This window comes from Halyomorpha halys, unplaced genomic scaffold, assembly GCF_000696795.3.
Source record: "Halyomorpha halys isolate HHAL.00 unplaced genomic scaffold, Hhal_1.1 Scaffold29.1, whole genome shotgun sequence".
Classification (NCBI taxonomy): Eukaryota; Metazoa; Arthropoda; class Insecta; order Hemiptera; family Pentatomidae; genus Halyomorpha; species Halyomorpha halys.
In genome coordinates this window covers 1435795-1455166 of record NW_027115892.1, presented here as the reverse complement: position 1 = coordinate 1455166, position 19372 = coordinate 1435795, and the positions used below count along the sequence as shown (strand labels likewise).

Sequence of the window (19372 nt, the reverse complement as noted above, 5' to 3'; positions counted from 1 at the left end):
AAATTGGCGTGAAATAACTGACTTTTTTCTCCTCTTTGGCTCTTGTACTATTATTATTAATTTGTGGACTTGTGCCATTTTAAATGAAAAAACATTTTTATATATTCCCAAATGAATATTAAGTCCTATTTTTTTAATAACAAGCTTATTGTTTTAATTTTTCATTATTACAGTTTTTAAACAATGTTTTCCCGTGTACGGGACTTCTAAGTCCGACTAGAGGTTCCCCTTACACGTATTATATTGAAATTTATTCTTATATTCGTGTATTTATATTATATATTTATATACTGTGTATGAAATTATGTATTTGTATTATGTATCTCTATCAGTTCCTGATGGGACCCGACTGAAAAAGTATGCGCTATATTTAATTCAAATACTCAATACCATAGATCCCCTCGCCATGGTATGCTAGGTAGGAATATCTATAATCAATCATTGGAGTTCCTTTCCAACGGTATCGTGTTCACCAATTTACTATGCTATTATTATTATGAGGTGGCATGCAGGAATTCTCAATTATAAAGTAAAGTCTTTGTTACATATTTTATATTTATAATCATATATACATTAGCAAGAATAATATTATGATAGAGCATGGTAGACTTGTTTCCTTATACTTTAATTATTATATTATGAATTGAGAAGTACCAGTTGGGATCTTTGATATTTATACTGACTCTAAGTTATTAATTCTATTATTGCCATTCAAATTAATACAGAAAAAGTCTTACTTGTTTTAATGCGCTTGCCAATCTTGGCTGTAGTAGCTGAGCGGTCTTGTGTCATTCCGCCCCTTGCCGACGGCTGCTGCTGAATCCCTGCGATGGGTGACTTCCTCCTCTGGCTTCCAACTGGTCAGCCGCTCTCTCTTCCTTCAGACACTCCTCTTCCAGGACTGTCCTCTTCCCAGACTCTCTTCCACTGTTTCCCCACGGTCTTTCAGTGTTCTCCTCTCGTCTTCAAGGGTTCTCCTTCGGTCTTCAAGTATCCTTCGACCGTTCCTTCCGCTCCTTATTGCTTATTTTCTCCTCTCTTCTTCTGACATCTCCCCCTTTTGATCTCCGTTCTTCTGATTGTTCCCACTTTTTTTCCTACTCTTCAAAGGAGGTGGGAAGGTCCAATGACCTTCGGCGAAAGTCGGTCTTTTTCCTCCCTTTCATGTCCAAATTAAGTCGGCTTTCTTCTTTAACAGAGCTCGCTGTATTTTCCCCGAGGTTTCTAAAGTGGCCACGAGTGAGATAAGGGGTGTTTAGTTGTTTACCTCTGCTTACGCGATCAACCGTCCCCAGAGGTGCCTGGAAATCTCCGTTATCTACATATGTCTGTACATTACTTTTAATGTTTTGCCGATCGGGTCTCTGCCTAGGCCCGGTGGTTTCTTGGGTATGCCGACAAAAGAAATTACTTCAAGTTAAAAAAATTCCAGCTGGTGTCTCTCATATGTATCAGTTTGCCAAAAACAGTTTTATCATTGAAATGATTTTTATTTCAAGCGAATATTGACATTTAAATATTATTTATTATATTTATAAATTACCTTTTTAATTGCATTTCCCTCTTTCTGTTCACTTACACATCAAAATTTCAGAGCTCTGAGCCCTGTATTGCTATTACTTTAGGAATTTGTTTAATACTCTTTCTTTATGTTGTGAATTGATTTTAATTTGTTATCTTACTAATTATTAATTGTTTTAAAAATCTACTTTATTTATTATGTCCAAATAATGCCGTTCAATTCCTCCTGTAATAGTTTTAAAATTAACTACGTCTTATATATTTGTTTATAATTCTTAAATCCTCTGCTTTTTTTTTTAATTTTAACTTTTTTAAAATTAAACTCATGGCTATTTTGTTTACTGTTTTGCTAATTTGTTGATTGTAACTGTATGATAATTGTTAAATTCGATTAGAATTATTTTATTTGTAGAACTTAATAATGGGCAGAATAGCCCGAAACGTTGTTCAAATGTTAAAAGAATTGTAAATGTGTGTAAAAAGATTCCTGAAACTAAATATACAAAAACAAATAAACCCGTTGGAACTTAGTTGTAGGTGTACAACTAATTATTTATATTTAAAATATTGAGAACTTAGTGACCGGTCTTCCGCTCGTTGTTGCCTGTCTCCCGGAAACATTGGAGTTCGTCATGTATCGTGTACTAAGCTTCTTCAAGAGTTTCTGCAATGAAACAACTGTTTCGACCGAAGGGCTTTAACAGCTAAGGGCAAGGAGGCAAATACCACCAATACCTCGAACTAAGAGAAGCTCAATATTATTGTGGAAATAATATCTAACAATTAAAAATTAACAAATCATATCATGTGTAGCAATGCAATTAATAACTAGCGTTGTATTATTATATGTATACACATGCACACCTTCAAATTTTGAGTAAGAAGCTTAGAGGGGCTCAAAACCTAAGTGCATCAATATCACACTTAGCCACTCCTCTGGCCTCCAGTAGCCAAGCATCGATTCAGAGGGGTTTTAAGCCATTTTCCTCTTTTGGAAGTACCATAACACCTAGACTAAAATAGAAAAACTGTCTGTAATGACAAAAAACACATTGTTAAATAATTAAAGATGTTAATAGGAACGGAAACCTACTTACAGTTGAGAAGAATTGAGTCCGGTAAAGCCCTTTCGAGAGAAATGAACGATTAATTCTTGTTCTTTTAGTCCTAAATGAATTATTTCAATGTATATAGTCCAAATCATTTCTGTACAAACAAACTATGAGTTGCTTTGCTGTCTAATTACCTAGAAAAACAACAACTTATAATCAGCCTTTGAAATCAGAAGTATTGCTTTAATTTCATTTTTTCCCATACCAACTCCGCACTTCAAAATCTTGAACAATAACCATGAAACATTGAAACTTAATCAAATCGTCTGTTTGCAATCTCAGAGGCCCAATACGTTCCTTACGATCGGGAGCATTTATTGCCTGATTATAGTTTTATAAAGCAAATCGCGAGACATTTTTGGAATCATTAAATATAATCATATAATTAGCAATAGCACAAAATTAGTCACTGGAGGGGCATATAAAGGAGAGAGAATGATTGTTGCTCCCGATCCTGTAGTGATGGCTGAAGATCGCCGTCTCATGCGCCGCTGATATGTCCGGCCCAAGGGTGCCATCGTCTTCTCCTCACATCTTGTTCAGAATTTCTATGAGGTTGAGGTTGTGCGACTTTAATCGTTACAGTGGTTCTTCCGACGAACGCTGGCCAGCTTAAGAAAGGTGTCTTTACTAGTCGAACAAGTGACTAGGATGTCGAGAGACATGTGACGAGCGCCTGAGACGTCAGAGAGCAACATGTGATTCACGCTGTCTTGATTTCACATTGAGGAGGTATCAAAGTGTTATTGAATAAATTTAAAAAATCGGATGTGTAAATCCAACAGCATCTAAAATAACATTACTTGAAAAATAAAGGGGAATACTAGAAGAGACCAAATCCTAAATAAAACCATCAGACCAAACCTTAGTGTCGAACCAGTAGAAAAGGTTGTTGAGGAACACTATTTAAGGTTTTCTTAATACGTTGTAAGTATGAACAACAGTCATCTTGTAAGGATGACACAAGAAGCGAAGATTAACAATTTTCAAGAACAAATTTTTAGTCTCAAGCAAGAAACTGAGGAGTCCAGCAACCCCGGCCTCTTCTGAATCCAAGCTGTGATGTTTCTTTGATAACGAGCCCAGTAGAACCCTTTCGAGCTTCTTGGAGACCAAACCACTTTTAATCGCTAGAGTCACACCTTTGTACGAATAAGCACTGATGCCTGGAATAAAATAATTTTCTGCTCGTTTGTCACTATTCTTAATTTTTGGAAATGGAAACTGAATCAGTGCTTCAGTGATAGACTTAGAGTAGGGTAGACTGATATCTAGATACAAGAGCGACGATAGACACAATCGACCTCAGGTCCTGCTCTCTAAAAGGCTCATTAAAAATATCCTTGGAGCAGGTAACCGGTTATTGGACCTCTTCTTCTTACCACAGCTCCAAAAATCAAGTCATGATGTTTAGTCAGCTAAGCGTCCCCAAATCATCAAAGAAAATGAAGATCTGATATACAATTTATTAGTTTCGTCAAACCCACTTATTTCGCGACTGCGAAAATTATCGAAAACCTCCATAGAAACTTGAAGAAGATGCTAAAAATTTCCTCTTGTTATTATTTCAATGAATAAATGTAAACAATAGAATATTCTTATACATACAGGCCGTGCCTCTCACCGACCTTTGCATTCTTAACAGATTGATTACCTCACAGCAACCAGTTGATCAGTACCTCTTAGGAAATAACAAATAAACACAGTTAGATCAGTATATTCTTCCACTTTTTTTTTTTTTGACGTATCTGATGTGTTTTATGTCATGCTAATTTCTTCTGGTCACCTCCTCTATTCTATACCTTTTATTTCTTTTTTAAGGACTAAGGCTCGTTCCTGTAGAACAATCACCTTCGTGACTGTAGGCTTGTTTCCTACAGAGCGAAGTTTCTTTCCTTAGAGAACTAACGGCTTGGCCCCGTAAGACTCATCCTGTCCGTTCATCTCTCAGCTACCTAACCTGTTTGTACACGCATGTAGAGGCCTTCTGGTATAGTGTACCTCACATCTTTAATTGAAGTCGGGACCATCCCATCTAACACAACTACCTCGACACCAGCAAGAATACATGGATGTATGCAATAAAAAGTTGTTGATATCAAATCTGAACCATATTTCATATACATGCATACAGTTGTGGTGCTACATTCCGTCACCGAGACTGGGCCTCCTGCAAAATCCTCGCCTTTTGGTGCGATAAACTGCCGCTGTGTTTTAGCCAATACTACCCGTCTAACGTTCAGCTGACCAACTCAGCTTTTTCCATGAAGTTTTTTTTTTGCCATACAAAAAAAAGTTATATTTTATTAAAGTTTTGATCAATTTCAAATTAATATTGATAATGAAAGAACGTTTTTTACTTCCTACTATACTACAAATATTACTGTTATTAAATATATAAGTTAAGTATTGGCGAAAGCACAATGTGAAAAAATAGAAGAAGGAAAAAGATCTAACTCGCTTGAACTGCTGTAAAATACTAATCTATTTGCGGAGCCTGTCCGTCTATATATATACAATCGGTCAGCTGTACACAATCACCTAAAATGGACCTGTCAGCTGACAGTCCGTAACTTATAAAATATTATACATTATACGGAATTACAAGTTCGGAATCACTCTGGGCCTCACTTCATTCTTGTGTTATAAATATTATTCCGTGGCATTGAAATTCCATTAGTCAGTACCTATAATATAATTATGAATTAATAGCATATAATCTTTTCTGATTATGAGGCTAATCTTTATTTGCAACAAACAAATAAAAATATTTCATTTTGTAATCCAACACTATGCACGCTGACGAGAAAAACAGATTAACAAATAATTATGTACCTAAATGTCAATAGGAAACTACAAAGTTTATTAAGATTCAACAGTAATCAGCCTTCTTGTCACCGAATAACTATTAATGAGGTTTATATAAGCGCGCTGAAATGAAGAAACATCGATTAGGTTCTAAGGCCCTGGGCAGGGTAATTGCAATCCGAGAGGGATGAAAAAAGTGCACTTCAATCTGAAATCACGTAAGAAAGAGAATTGCTCAATTTTCTCGAGTAACTACGAGAATGGCTCAGAAACTAATTACTATCTCAGCTATTTTACAAATATCCTCTAATAAAGGTAAAGTTCCCGGAAATAACAATCCTCTTATTGCAAGCAGGTACCGGCAATCAGGTAATCATAGCAGCTAAAATACAAGGATGAGATCTCAGGACTTCTTCTTTTTTTTTTTTTTTAAGCACTCCGAACAATATATATTGGACAAGCAACTCCTGGATTCATGTTAGTCGCCAACATGAACAGAGTAGTGATCGTTGTTGCACTTATCCTGGCTTGCATCTTCAATTGCCATGGGGTAAGTATATATCTTTTGGTAATGGTATAAAGTAGGGCATTGTTTGTAATAATACCAATAAAATATATAGCAAAATATCTACGCATTCACTTTAAAACATCAAATCTTTGACCAATATTGCAGGTATATTGCAACAAAATTGACAGTATACGTCTATTGTTAATGTTCTCACTGATAATGCCACTGAAGAAGCTTGTATCATTTTTCTCCATTTCGGTATTCTATCACTTTTTGCAAAATTTTCAACCCTTGATAACAGCATTAAAAAAAACAAAAAAAAAAACAGGCTAAAACTATGGGGAACGAAATTTCGATTCCGGTAGATAGAACAAGGAATTAAGCTACAAGTTACAAGGCCAAGGTTACGAATAATTCGAATAGTTGGCTTTAAAATCAGTAACTCTGGACTTATGTAAAGAAACATTTCTCCAAAACGCAACGCCAAATAAATTTACATTGATCATTGCACCAAACGGTAAAAATAAATAAATTATAAGGCAAAAATAATGCTAATGGAATAGTTTTTATTTGATTAAAATTTTTTAGTATACAATTTATCACAGTATTAAATTCTTCTCTTTTTTAATAAAAAAAAGTTTAATAATTTAATAAACATCAATGTCTTGAACTACAAACTGATAGTTCTACTTATCAAAGCGAATTATAGCAGAACACAGTGTTCTAATAGTGAATTTTGAAAGAATATTCAGTATTTGACTCTTCATTGCCATCTGGTAACTCGCTAGTCCCCTAAAAATTTCCATTGTGGCCAGGGAGTAACAAATCTACCATTTTAAATTTAAAGGAAGCCACAAAAAAAAAGAAAAAAAGAAAATTATAAGCAAATACATAAAGAAGTTGTGAAATAATTCAAAACTATGTAATCTAGAGAATATGTCCTAACAGCATTTATTTTATTGAGCACCTACAAGTAATCAGAAATAATGATAATCACCAATAATACCAATAAAAGTACACACATTTTTCATTCTCATTCATATTCTGAAACTAACTCAAGTGGTTAAAGAAAAGAACAAAGAAGACGATATTTATTCTGCCACTTTCTAGTATCTCCCAACCACTTTACTGCAAAAATTTTCCTTTGTGGGGATATATTGAGGGACATTTCATAAATGGGCTTAGGAGAGGCTCATCGCTGTGTGACAGGGGTAAAGTTTTATAGTGATTGGTGCATTTCATATAAAATTCCAATTATGTTTTATACAAATACTTGAAAGAATACTGAAAAGATGTTAACCATTTTTTTAATGCAAAAGAAACTAGTTTCATGATTTGTAAAGTCTTAATTTAAACTTTGTAACAGGGTTAGGAGGTGACTAAACAAGCATAATGTATTTTATAACTAGACGACAATTAATGATTAAAACCTGAAAATAAGAAAGAAATGATTATAATAGGAAGATGAATGATGAGGATAGCAGAAAAAACTGGTTTAACGAAAAAAAAGAAGATATTTAAAATAAATTGGACATATTGGGTAGGAACATCTGAAATGACAGTTCTTATGGTATAGAGTTAATAAAAGAAATCAAACTTTAACAAAACTTTTTTATTCAAAATATCTTCCAATAGTTATTATGCAATTCCCAAAATGGCCAACAAAAGATATTGATCCAACTCCTGATTGTTATTGCTACTTTAGATTTTTGATTATGCTCAACCGCCTGGTTTTTCCCCCAATAAGAATATCCACTTTATAGTGGCAGGGTGCCCCCAGAAAGACTCCAGAACCCATAGGTTCTCCCAACTCTTTAACAAAATAAATAATCAGGCAAATTTAAAAAAAAAATATTGTCCTAGTATGTAATATTAAAATAATTTATCAATTAAAAAATAATAATGAGATGTTTTCATATAAAGGCTTTGTTGAAATTTGTTAGCAGGCTAATCCTGAGATAAAGGCAGCAGTAAATGAGTGTAGAAGTCAACACAACATAGAAGCGGGTGAGATTTTTATAATTTCTTTTAAGCTGAAGTTTTTCATTTTTATTTTTTATTCCATTTTCATACTAACAGTAACTCATTCATCATAAAATGTCTAAGTTAGTACCCTCAAAATAGAGAATTTTAGAATTATTTTTTTATTTTTTTTAAATAACTAATCTAAACTAACTAAGTCTTATATTTTTTAGACATACCTTATTTACCTTTCCCTATATTATGTCGAGAATAAAAACCTCTTCAGACTCATATCAAAGTAAACAAATGTACTATAGTATTCTGATGTATAATGATGTAAAATTATAGCACTGATTTTGTAATTATATCTGTAATACACTATATATGACAAACTTATAAAATGGATGGATATTTAAACATTGATTAAAAAAATAAACCATGTAATGTTATTTCATTTGGAAAATTATGTTGTAAACTCATTTGAAACAGTTTATTTCATTTAAAAGCTACCACTTTAAAATAGTTTTATGTATTTCAGTTTTCAGAATTAATGGCAAATGAATAATAAAAAGAATTATATGTTTTTATTCTTTTCAGGCCAGATCAAGGATGCAATAAACAATAAGAAAATACCAGAAACAGAACATGGACAGGTAAAACCAGAATCCATGTTTATCATGAACTCAAAATTAATACTAAAAGTTAATCCCATATTGAATTTTATAAGAATTATCAACCTATATTCAGGAAATTTAAACTAAAAATAATCAGTAAATGTTTAAAAACAATCTCCTAAAACCTAGATCAGGTGCGTCGAACCCAATTAAAACATGTGCTATATCAGCAACTGGTAACATTTACCTACATGGCTCCCACCACAAACTAAATTACTAATTTCTCTAAAATTTTATTTTAACATGTACTCTCAGAAATATGGATGAGATAATTAAAACACATTATGTAATTTAGTGCAATTATTAATAATATTACTATACAATTTCTTTCATTTAAGCATAACATAATTTAATGTATTAGTAAAATTAAAATTACTTATTTTACTTAAAATCTCTCTACACTTTCCTCTAACTAGTTTTCAATATACAGATTTAAATAATGAGATTAGACAATCTTCAGTATGGTAGAGAGATATCTATCAATTAAACCAGATCTTCTGACATGAGGAGAAAATGGTCGGGGTGCGGTCAGTAAAGGTATACAAATAAACAAAACTTATTTACATCATATATATTATGAACAAAACTTATTTACTGGAACAAATAAATAAGTTTTGTTTATTTGTGTATCTTTGCTGACCGCACCATCGACCATCTTCTCCTCATATTAATCCACAGTCAACTATTAACAACTCATTATGATCTTATCACCATTATTTAATTGATTGATGAAATAGTCACACAAGAAAATACTCTGTAATTTACACAAAATTATTGTGAGCAAACTTTAATTTCCTGATATTTTTCACCAAAATAAGATCACATACAGAGCACTGTGGGTTAGAAAAAAATACTTAACAACTACCAATTTGACATACCGAATCTATTACTGATGGTAAATAAAACATTTAATGAAATAAAATAAAACATTTTTAATGAAAGTTAAAATAAATTCTGCAATATATACATAAGGGGATGATTTGCCAAGGGATATAAGTGAAACTTTTGCGAATATTAGGTTTTTTTTCTGTCTACCTGTGTATAAAGCAAATTAAACTTTGGTAATGACAAAATTTTGAAATTATCACCTCTGATGCAAGGATTTGGTTCACCTAGATATCTTGGTAATATCTACCTATCTAAGAAAAGTTATCTTCACAAAAATATCATTCATATCCTTGGTTTCTCACATCTACATATGAAGGGATGAGAAGCCAAGAGTACTATCTACCTACCATGTGCTAATTAAAAAAAGAATTATCATTTTTTTAGTTTCTCATATATTAAATTGCATGCCTACCACATTTCTCTTTCTACAAAAAATGCTCTTATTTTTATTAATGAATGTTTCTTTTACAGTGCTTTATGTCCTGTGTAATGAAAAAAATGGGTGTGGTAAGTAGCACTACTTCAATAATACTCAATTCAGTCATGACTTTATATTTTTCAATACATTGAGAAGGCCACTCATCATGATAAATACATATTCTTTCAGCTCAAGAATGGTAAAATTGATTTGGATAGGGTTTCAGAACTAATTAATAATAAATTCAAGGATCAAGAAAACCGAGAAAAAGCATATGAAATAGCCAAAAGATGTGCCAATGGTAAGTTGTTAGATCAAAAGTCCCTTGTACTATATAACAGAAACCATGGTATTGCATGTGTGTTCAACTTAATATAACCTCTTTTATATTACCAAGAATATTTTTTAATACAAATGTTCAATTATTACAGTAAAATCTCCAGATGGTAAAGAATGCTCCCAAGCTTCAGAGATGGCAAAATGTGCTCTTAAAAATGCAATAGAGGTAAACTAAATATAACTAAAACAAGGAATATTCCTAGAATGATTTTTAATTTTTTTTCCTATTTATACAGCTCAAAATGGAAGTGCCGAAGGGATCATTTTAAATAAACAATATCCCATTATCATCTGTACCTTAATAGATAACCTCTAACAGATTTCATCCAACACAGTCTGATCTCCTTGATCAGTCATCATCAGTTGTGCTGAAACTTTCTAGTAACGACTTACACTTACCCAGTAGTTTTTTTCTCTAAATAAAGTTTTCAAATAGATTGTCAATTATATGCTCAATTAATTAATAAATAAAACTATGTTACCAAAAAAAAAGACTAATACATTCTTCTTGGCCCTGTAAATGTCTATTTCCTTAAATACGTTCATCACTGTGTTAAATAAATTAAAACAATATTTTTAAGTAAATAATCTAACCATTTTGTAATTAGTAAACAGATGTGAACCCAATCAATGAAACTTAAAAAAATATATATATATGCAAAAGATATTATACATAATTCTACACAAATGATATTTTAAGAAAACTCAGCTGCCAGATTTTTTCAAAATAATACCCACATTATGAGGCTGGGTGGACTCTAGAAGGCTTCCCAAACCCAAAAGGTTGATATTTGGTAGCACAGCACCTTACCCACTGAACTACTCCCGCTCCCCATTTATGAGCAAAGAAAAATAATTTTTTTAATAGTAGTGGTATAGTAAAAAAAAATAATTTGGAGCTCATTTAATGTCTTAAATTATTTTTAAAAAAAACTTAAAATGTCTTTTTTGCTGCATTACAATAGAAATATTTTTGCTGAACCATATTCAGGACTAGATTAAGCTTTATGGTTTGTTTTAAACATTTCTTAATGTAATAAAAAACTTTTAAATTTAAGAAAGAAATAAGGGGAATTAAATTTAGATATCTGGGCCCTGTTTCATAATAAAGTACAAACTAGTACTATTAGTCTTGTCGATGTAACTTAATACAATTACACTGACTTGTACAATAGTAACTAATACTTTAGTACTTTTTAACTCCTCTAATATCACTAATAGTCCTCCTTAAAAAATTAAGTATTAGTGCAATTACCACACTAGTTTCTATACTTGTTCTATGAACTAATACCATTAGCTTTCATTATGAAACAGGGCCCTGGTTGTAAATGTTATATTTATTATACTATTACCTGTTGCCCACAAGATTGTAATATCTATCAATAAATAAAGTGTCAAAAAAAATGTATTATTGTTACATGATATATTTCTTCATAACTATATATCTTGACTTCTCTCTTGATGCTACTTATAAATCATGCATTATCATCAATAATAATGACACCCAGAACTATCCATGTCATTATTATCAGCTAATACCTTTCCATGCTACAATGTATCTTTTTTTGGGAGTAAATATTCCTTTTCATTTTGCCCCATAGCTAACTTCATTCTCTTTGAATTCTGTTGAAAAAGAGCCTTTTTACACTTTTTGTGAAACCAAGAATTGCATCTTCATCTCCTGTATGCTAGGATAACATCATGCTTTGAATAAGTAACTTTTATAAAACTTTTTATTTTTTATTTTATGAACTTCAATCTCTTATCTCTAATCTTTAGCTTATCAAACTAGCATTTTTTTTATCTCCATTGACTAGATTTGGAATGATTCTTTAGATTTGATAAAGTTACCTTATGATTCTTATCATTTTTAGTACTATAGGATAATTAAGGCCTTGATAACCAAAGTGGGCTATTACACATGTAAGTGAAAATTGAGTCTGAAGTGTTAAAGAATTATGTCAAGCCACCAATTGGCTGTAAAAATGTTTTATAAATTTTGAGACCATTCAGGAAAAATAGTCAGTTAAATATTGAACAGTCTTTGATTTCAAGTTGACAGCACAAGAGTGGATCACCATATGTCACATATAAGAACCATATGTCACAGCTAGCTTCTATATAACTGCAAACGAAATTAAAGATTCACTTTCAAAACTGGTTTTAAGCTGTTTAACAAAAATTATATTAAGATCTTATAAATATGTTGGTCCAGTGCAATTCTTAATGCCTGAATTAATCCTCTGAGTCAATATCTAGTCATCAAAATGCTTAACTATCACGTCCATTGATACCTATACAGCCCCTTTTCCTTTCTTGAATTAATTTGGCTGAAGCAGTGATCACTTTTTTAAAATTATTTTCTCTTATACCCACAGTTAGGTTGTCACAGAGCCTAATCAACCTGGACCAGAGGGGTGTCCATTACAATTTCTTGCTCCTCTGCCACTCTAATCTTTAGCTGCTTAGTTCAGCATTCTTAATGGCCAATCTGAGATATCAGAAAATTACGTTTTTAAGACTCTAACAGTATAGTGACAGGCCAGCACATCATCTTTAGCCAGTAAGTGTGATTCAAAGAACTCTATATACTACTCAGACATTAATTTGAGACATTTTTGTCTGATAGATCAACTTGGTAATTCTGTTGATTTTACAATTTCTTAATACTAATTATTCATTTACAAACATTTGATACAGAATAATAAATTATCAGCGATCAGTCATCGGGTCTAGTCTAAAAAATATATTTATGATAAAATTAGATCAGAGTTCAAACTGAGTATTTAAAAAAAAAAAATTGTATGTATTCTCAATAGATTTTCTTCCGCCTATTGGACAATTCCCTTCCTTTTCATGTTCATGCAGCATAAAACTATCTTAAATATCACTTAAAAACCTGACTTCAAAAATAGCGACAACTAGAAAGATCTGGTTTTAGGTCACATCTATTATCAGGGTAAAAGCTTCCTTCATGGTGTGGATTAAGAGTACACTATACTATAAACTTAGTATAATATACAATATATTTGGTCCCAGCAAGTTTTACCTTCAAATCGATCCCAAAAGTATATCATTTCTGATTGAGTTAGGCTTTGATATTTTAATGTTACTGCCATATTGCAATATTAATTTTATAAGGCTTTCTTATTTTTTTCTGTATGTTTTTCATATTTCTCTTTTAAGAGTTATGGTTTTACAAAAAAAAAAAAAAAAAATTTGTTTCAATTAAATACTTTGTATAATTTAATTTAACTTTAAACAATTTAATTTTTTTTTTATATATATATATATCAATGCATCATTCAAGAGACATCTTGTCACAGCCATCGTATTGTAGAATATGAGTTTTTTTACTCCAAGAATTCTTTTGAGAGGTTTTTAGAATGTTGAGTTTATTTTCATTTATTTAAATGATACAAAAATGTTTTTGGACTAACAAGGTCATCTATCATTGGATGAAAGCTTTATAAATCTGCTTTTTATAAAAGTACAAACCTTAAGACTAAACAATTAAATAAAAAAAATTAGTGTCTTAAGATAACACCTCTTGGTTATGATGAAGTCTCTTCATCTCACTTTTTAACATAACCACACATTTTAAGAAATCGCCCATCACATTCAGGAAGAATTATATAATAAATAATACAAGCCTTTATTTAATTACATCATATCAAAGTAACAATTTTTTTTTTTCGTGATAAAATAAAACAATTTTTGTTACAAAACTTTATAAAATGACTTTTACAAAATGATAATTTAACAATAAATTTAAGATTATATCATTCAATAGATCATAAAATACTAGAACACATTAAATATATAGTACATTGCACCAAACATAACAATATCAAATAATAAATTAACATTTCAGGAACAAAATAATTTATAACCACACCTAATTAATTTAATATAATAATACATATTTACAATAATGTGTGATACATTTCTACTAATTCATTTCATTTTCATTCATTAGTGGTCATAAAGTAAGGGAACAGTGCACTAAATATATTAATTTGACTTGTTTTACTTAAATGCCTCATAAATGCTTATGTTCTTTTAATCGTTAAACATAAAAATTAGTGCACCATTTAGATACAATACTCGGATTGATCTTTTGTATAATTATTAAGTCCATAGTTGATGTCTTTCTAATAGTTTTATAAAAAATAATCACCCATACAAATATTCTTAGTTAGGTAAATAAAATTGAGGTAGATCATTTCAAATCAATGTGCAGTCTTCAAAAATAAAATGTGCTTATATATACATTAATAACTAAAATTAACAACTAACAATAGAAGGAAGGTTGATTAAAGAGGCAAAACAATAATTTGCGTTAGGGATAAATATATGTTGAAATACAATCAGTGAAATTATAAATTGTTACTTGCAATTATGAGAGAGCGAATCGAGTGTTTTACTGAAAACAACTGAGCCTAAAATAAACTTGAATTTGTTGAATTAAACAATTCAGCTTAGCTCTTGAATTTAAGCTTTCCAACAATTGACAACTGGACAAATAAAATCGAGCTTTAAACAAATCAACAGCTGAAGAGACTTAATCACTCCTTTAATACTTTCAGATTTTAAAAAAATTGTCCATCAATAACTCATTTTTCCAAAAGATTTCCTATCCCTACTAAATGCAGCTAATACTATCATAAAAATAACAACTAACTTAGGAACGGATAACATTTGTTATTTATCACTTTGATCTCTTTGGGTACTGTATAATGGAGACTGACGGAACTGGGCATGGTATAGATGAGCAAAACAAGATATACTGACTGCAGGTACCTCTTCTTCACTATTCTGGCCATCAGAAATTCATTCCTTAAATTTTTTAACGAAAGCTTGAGCAATAGCAGCAGTTGCCATTGAGAGTGATTCCTGGACTATAGCATCGGCAATTCGGTTCTTTATTATATTCTCCTCTTCTGAATAGTCAGTCCATTCCCATTCATCTTCTTGACTCTCTTTCACAAGTATCTCATCCACATGATCCCTCCTCTTTCGGGACCAGCGAATAATCAAATTTTCACGACACTCTCTTTCCTCTACACCCAAATAGATCTTTGCCTCCTTCTCAACCTCTTCAAGTAGATCTTCTTTTGTTCTGTAAATATTAAAAAAATAAATAAATTTAAAATATGTTTACAGCTTAATTATAATAAACTATAGAGCTAACATTTTGTGTATAATTTAATTTAAATTTAAAAACAAAATTCCCTTTATTTTTATCCTTATTCAATTACGGAAATCACTGGGGAATAATGACACTGAAGAACAAAACAATACTTTTTTTATAGCCTGAGTAATAAAGGGAATAAAATTAAAATGAATTAATGTATTACGGTACAATCTACAGTTACTTAGTTGAAATTGACTTATTTCTCCACTTTTTTTTAAATTTTCCATTACTTAACCCATTACAGCTCCAATATACTTTCTCATTATCATTTTCTTTCTCACTGACAGATTATTCAAAGTAACGAACCCTATTCATGAATGAATCCTATTCATCCCTCTTTTCCCAGTCTGCTGGTGTTCCTCGAGGTAGTTTCCTCGATACCATCCTCAACACAATCTATACAGGTGAGATCCCAACCAATCTTAACATTATCCTCAGCACATATACTGATGACATATGTGTGCTCACAGTTAATAATAACCACTTAATTGCATCCCAAACTCTCCAATCCCACGCCACAACCCTTGAATAATGGTGTCACAACTGGAGGATTAAAATAAATCCCATCAAATCATCTTTACCCTTCGTCATAAACCTATGGACTGCCCTACAGTATCTTTTAATATTTTAGTTATCCCTGTCGATGAGATCTGCTACCTTGGACTAAATCTGCTGCTGAATATAAAAAGTTGAATTTTGGAGCTCCACTAAACCATTAAATTCTTCAATATCCAATTTTTACAATCCAAAAGCTCAATGCTCCTTAATCTGTCACAAATAAAATCATCCTTAATGTTCCATATGCATCCGACATAGCCCGAACAAGTTATCAATCCTTCTATTATAAACTCCTCAACAACCCAAGCCCACTAGCTTCTAACATTTCTTCCTCTTCCATTTCTTACAATCCTCTGAGGTGCCTGAAAGGAAGATGGCCTCAAGACCTTCTAATGAAGAAATGTTATTAGATTACTACCAATAGGTAGTTTCTCAACATGTCTGTATCATACCACTGTAATCTAACATCACATTTATTATATTTATTTTTAAGTGAATACAGTTATAAATTTCAATAAATAAATAGAAAAAAATCTGTTATTGAAAAAGATTCTTATTTTTCATTATTGTACAAGGTATCTTGTCATAAAACTGAATTTATTTGTAAAACAATTTTTTTATTCATCTATTTTTGTGAAGGACTGACTGTAAACACACAATAACATTAAATTTGAACAGATGTCAAGTCACTTTGGCATACCAGGCAACAAAAAAGTTGATAAGATGAACAGAAAATCATTTGAGTTTATTCTTTTCACACCAGAGCCCACAAGTGAATTGGCCTAACCAATGCAAAAAGAATAATCAAAGTGGCTCATGGCGATAAACATCACAAATTTTGGCTATATATGAAACAGCAATGCTTCAGTCTAGAAAGGCACTGTGCAAACATCAGTATCTTTGCTTTAAATGGGCTGGGGTCTTGCTTATGAAAATTACAGGACTATCCAATGGGCACTGTAAGCTGAATAAGCACATGTACAATCTCTAGTAGATAGGGATCCCCAATGGGCAGGTTCTGCCTATCACATAATTTGCTAGTGTGACAGGTTCACACTGTTTGATATTGATCACATCCAAGCAATGTGAACTAAGTCTTTGGAGATTCATGGATTCTGATCATATTATACTTTAATTGCATTTAAATATATGTGGTACACAATAGATCTTTATACAATGGATACATTGCTATTGAAAAAAAAAAGATTGTTGATTCAAGAAAATTAAAAAAAAGTTCTTACAGTACCCATACGCTTGCTAATGTTGCACCATTATTACCCAAATGTCAGTTGGTGGTAAATATTTAAAATACACTGGATATCGTTTATAATGACCTCCAAGGTAACAGACATAGTCAGTCATTACAGCTGATTGTCAAATTAACCAATCACTACACACATCATATAAATATGAAATAGAAAGTTAGGGTCCAGAAATATTCAACACCAGAACCGATAGGTAGTTATACCCAAGGTCGTTAGAAGTGATATCCAGTGTATTATACTGTAAAAAAGTAAATAGACCATTGAACAAGTACCAAACAAATGGAATAGTTATACAATATGTTAGTTGATCATGATGAAACAAAGAAAACAGTTTAGTTCCATCAATCACTAGACTAATTGGTCCTAAATGAACAATAAGAAAACAAACAATAAAATTATAAAGCATCTATACAATTACTAGCTTTTTACCTGATGTGCTTCTTAGGCCTACGTCTTCTAATGTGTACCCAGGAAGGCTGTGGTGGAGGTGTAGAAGGACGCACACGTACAACTAATTCTGCAGCTAGGTCCCAAAGAAATTCACGCAAATGACACCCAGCCATGAAGGTAGACGGTGCTTCAGTCCTCCCATCCCATATCTCGCTTGCCGCCTCTACCACACTGGCTACAAGGCTAGACCGACGTGGGGTATATGGGGGAGGAGGCTTATCAGGGATGGGTCTGATGTAGTAGTATCTTCTAGCTTCCTCTTCTTCAAGCTCCTCTATCTGAAATGATTCCAAGAGAATATTAAGCATGACTTTAGATTTCATCATCCACTAGAATAATATTGGGTTGAACAGAGTTTGAAAAACATATTACCTTGGGAATAACTAAAAAATGGTAGTGTTGATAAACAAAACATTCATGCTAATAAATTCACAGATTTATAATATAAATGACACTAAATCCCTGCCTGACCCACCAACCAAAGAAAACAAGACTAAGACTGGTAAAGTCCAGTCATTACACAATTGATTCAAAATGAAAATGTGATATAAAAAAAAGTAAGAAATATTTTTAAATTCATACAATAAAGTTTTTATTTCTCATAAAATTTAGTAAGATAAAAATACATTTTTATCCGCTGTTATATTTTTTAAAGGTTAAAATGTATTTTACATAGCAATAAAATAGAATATCTAACAGTCAAGAAAGAAAATAAATATACATTAATGACAAATTAATATTTAAGCACACAACCTTTTCTATAGAATCAACTATAAATCCGTGAACATATAATGAGCTAATATTATGTGAATATGAGATGTATTAATCATTTTGTTAATTGAACATGCTACAATACAAAACATTCACAAATTATGATTTAAAAATCTTAAAATTATATGAAAATATTCAGATATTACATTATCTAAGGCTAAAAAAAGATACAAATTTAAATAAAGATTTTTAAAGCAAAATTTATTACTTATCTTAAATGAAAGAACTTCTAAAAGTTATACTAATAAGTTTGTTTAGCAGGTAAATATACTTAAACGATCTCCAGACATAGAGAAATATAAATACCTCTTTGTCAATGCGGAGCTGCTGGAGACGAAGGACCTCAGCCTCTGCTGCCTGCTGCCGCTGCAGCTCTTCTCCATCCCATTCATCATCATCGCTATCACCCACCTAGGTCACCATTCAAGTAAAGAAATTAATCCATATTAAATAATTCATCCATAATACTACAGGAGGTAAATGAATATTACCGTTATATTATGAGGAGAAAACAAATCATATATTAAAAAAATTTGAAAGGAAAAAATATAATGTGGCACTGATATTGATAAAATAAATTTTATTGATAATTCGGTTTGAATATTCATAAAGTAAAAACAAAGTTGAGGAAAAATAATAATAAATTTCTGGAGGGGAGGGGGGAAAATTTACTGAATGAAAACCAAAATGTGAAGGGGTAATGTGTACACTAAGATGAGGGGAAGAGACAAGACTGTGTTTTGTACAAACCTTTTGGCATCAGTCCAGACCTGTCTAATTCTGTCACACCCACACATATACATCCTCCCTCTCTCCCTATGTGTATTAATATCGCCGACTGAGATATTTTTATAAACATTCATAAAGATTAGAATAAACAAATAAAATAATATATAATAAA

General features: G+C 31.5%; 2 protein-coding genes and 1 long non-coding RNA gene across 5 annotated transcripts in view; 1 reads left to right on the top strand and 2 right to left on the bottom strand.

Annotated features, from left to right (window-relative positions):
- Positions 1-2363: 2363 nt before the first annotated feature.
- LOC106684136 (uncharacterized) lies at positions 2364-4098 on the bottom strand. Its single transcript, XR_001343652.2, has 3 exons — positions 2839-4098; positions 2619-2767; positions 2364-2535 (listed from the first exon to the last, which is right to left on the bottom strand). It is a non-coding gene; the product is annotated as an uncharacterized lncRNA (long non-coding RNA).
- A 1802-nt stretch (positions 4099-5900) lies between these two features.
- On the top strand, positions 5901-10851 carry LOC106684020 (general odorant-binding protein 19a). 2 transcript variants are annotated; one of them, XM_024361892.2, is made up of 7 exons: positions 5901-5991; positions 7893-7956; positions 8509-8564; positions 9945-9980; positions 10081-10192; positions 10323-10396; positions 10467-10846. In XM_024361892.2, exons 1-7 carry the CDS (start codon positions 5917-5919, stop codon positions 10497-10499), a joined length of 450 nt encoding a protein of 149 aa, XP_024217660.1. In that variant the 5' UTR covers positions 5901-5916; the 3' UTR covers positions 10500-10846. The 2 variants fall into 2 exon arrangements, with proteins under 2 accessions (XP_024217660.1, XP_014281335.1); XM_014425849.3 differs by having other exon boundaries at positions 5925-5991; positions 7896-7956; positions 10467-10851.
- Positions 10852-14914: 4063 nt separating this feature from the next.
- The window catches only part of LOC106684414 (uro-adherence factor A), a 36874-nt gene continuing 32416 nt past the window's right edge, over positions 14915-19372 (bottom strand). For both annotated transcript variants that reach the window (XM_014426493.2, XM_024361891.2), the window contains exons 27-29: positions 18778-18882; positions 17680-17978; positions 14915-15352 (exon numbers count right to left, since the gene is read on the bottom strand). In XM_014426493.2, the coding sequence (XP_014281979.1) occupies positions 15064-15352; positions 17680-17978; positions 18778-18882 (693 nt within the window). In that variant the 3' untranslated portion in view covers positions 14915-15063. The remainder of the gene's footprint in view (positions 15353-17679; positions 17979-18777; positions 18883-19372) is intronic.

Excerpts from the sequence above, each read along its gene's own strand:
- LOC106684020 (XM_024361892.2), top strand. The coding sequence starts at position 5,917 with ATGTTAGTCGCCAACATGAACAGAGTAGTGATCGTTGTTGCACTTATC. Across the intron at positions 7,957-8,508 it reads TCAACACAACATAGAAGCGG|GCCAGATCAAGGATGCAATA; the intron begins GTGAGATTTTTA and ends TATTCTTTTCAG. Across the intron at positions 10,193-10,322 it reads AGCCAAAAGATGTGCCAATG|TAAAATCTCCAGATGGTAAA; the intron begins GTAAGTTGTTAG and ends CAATTATTACAG.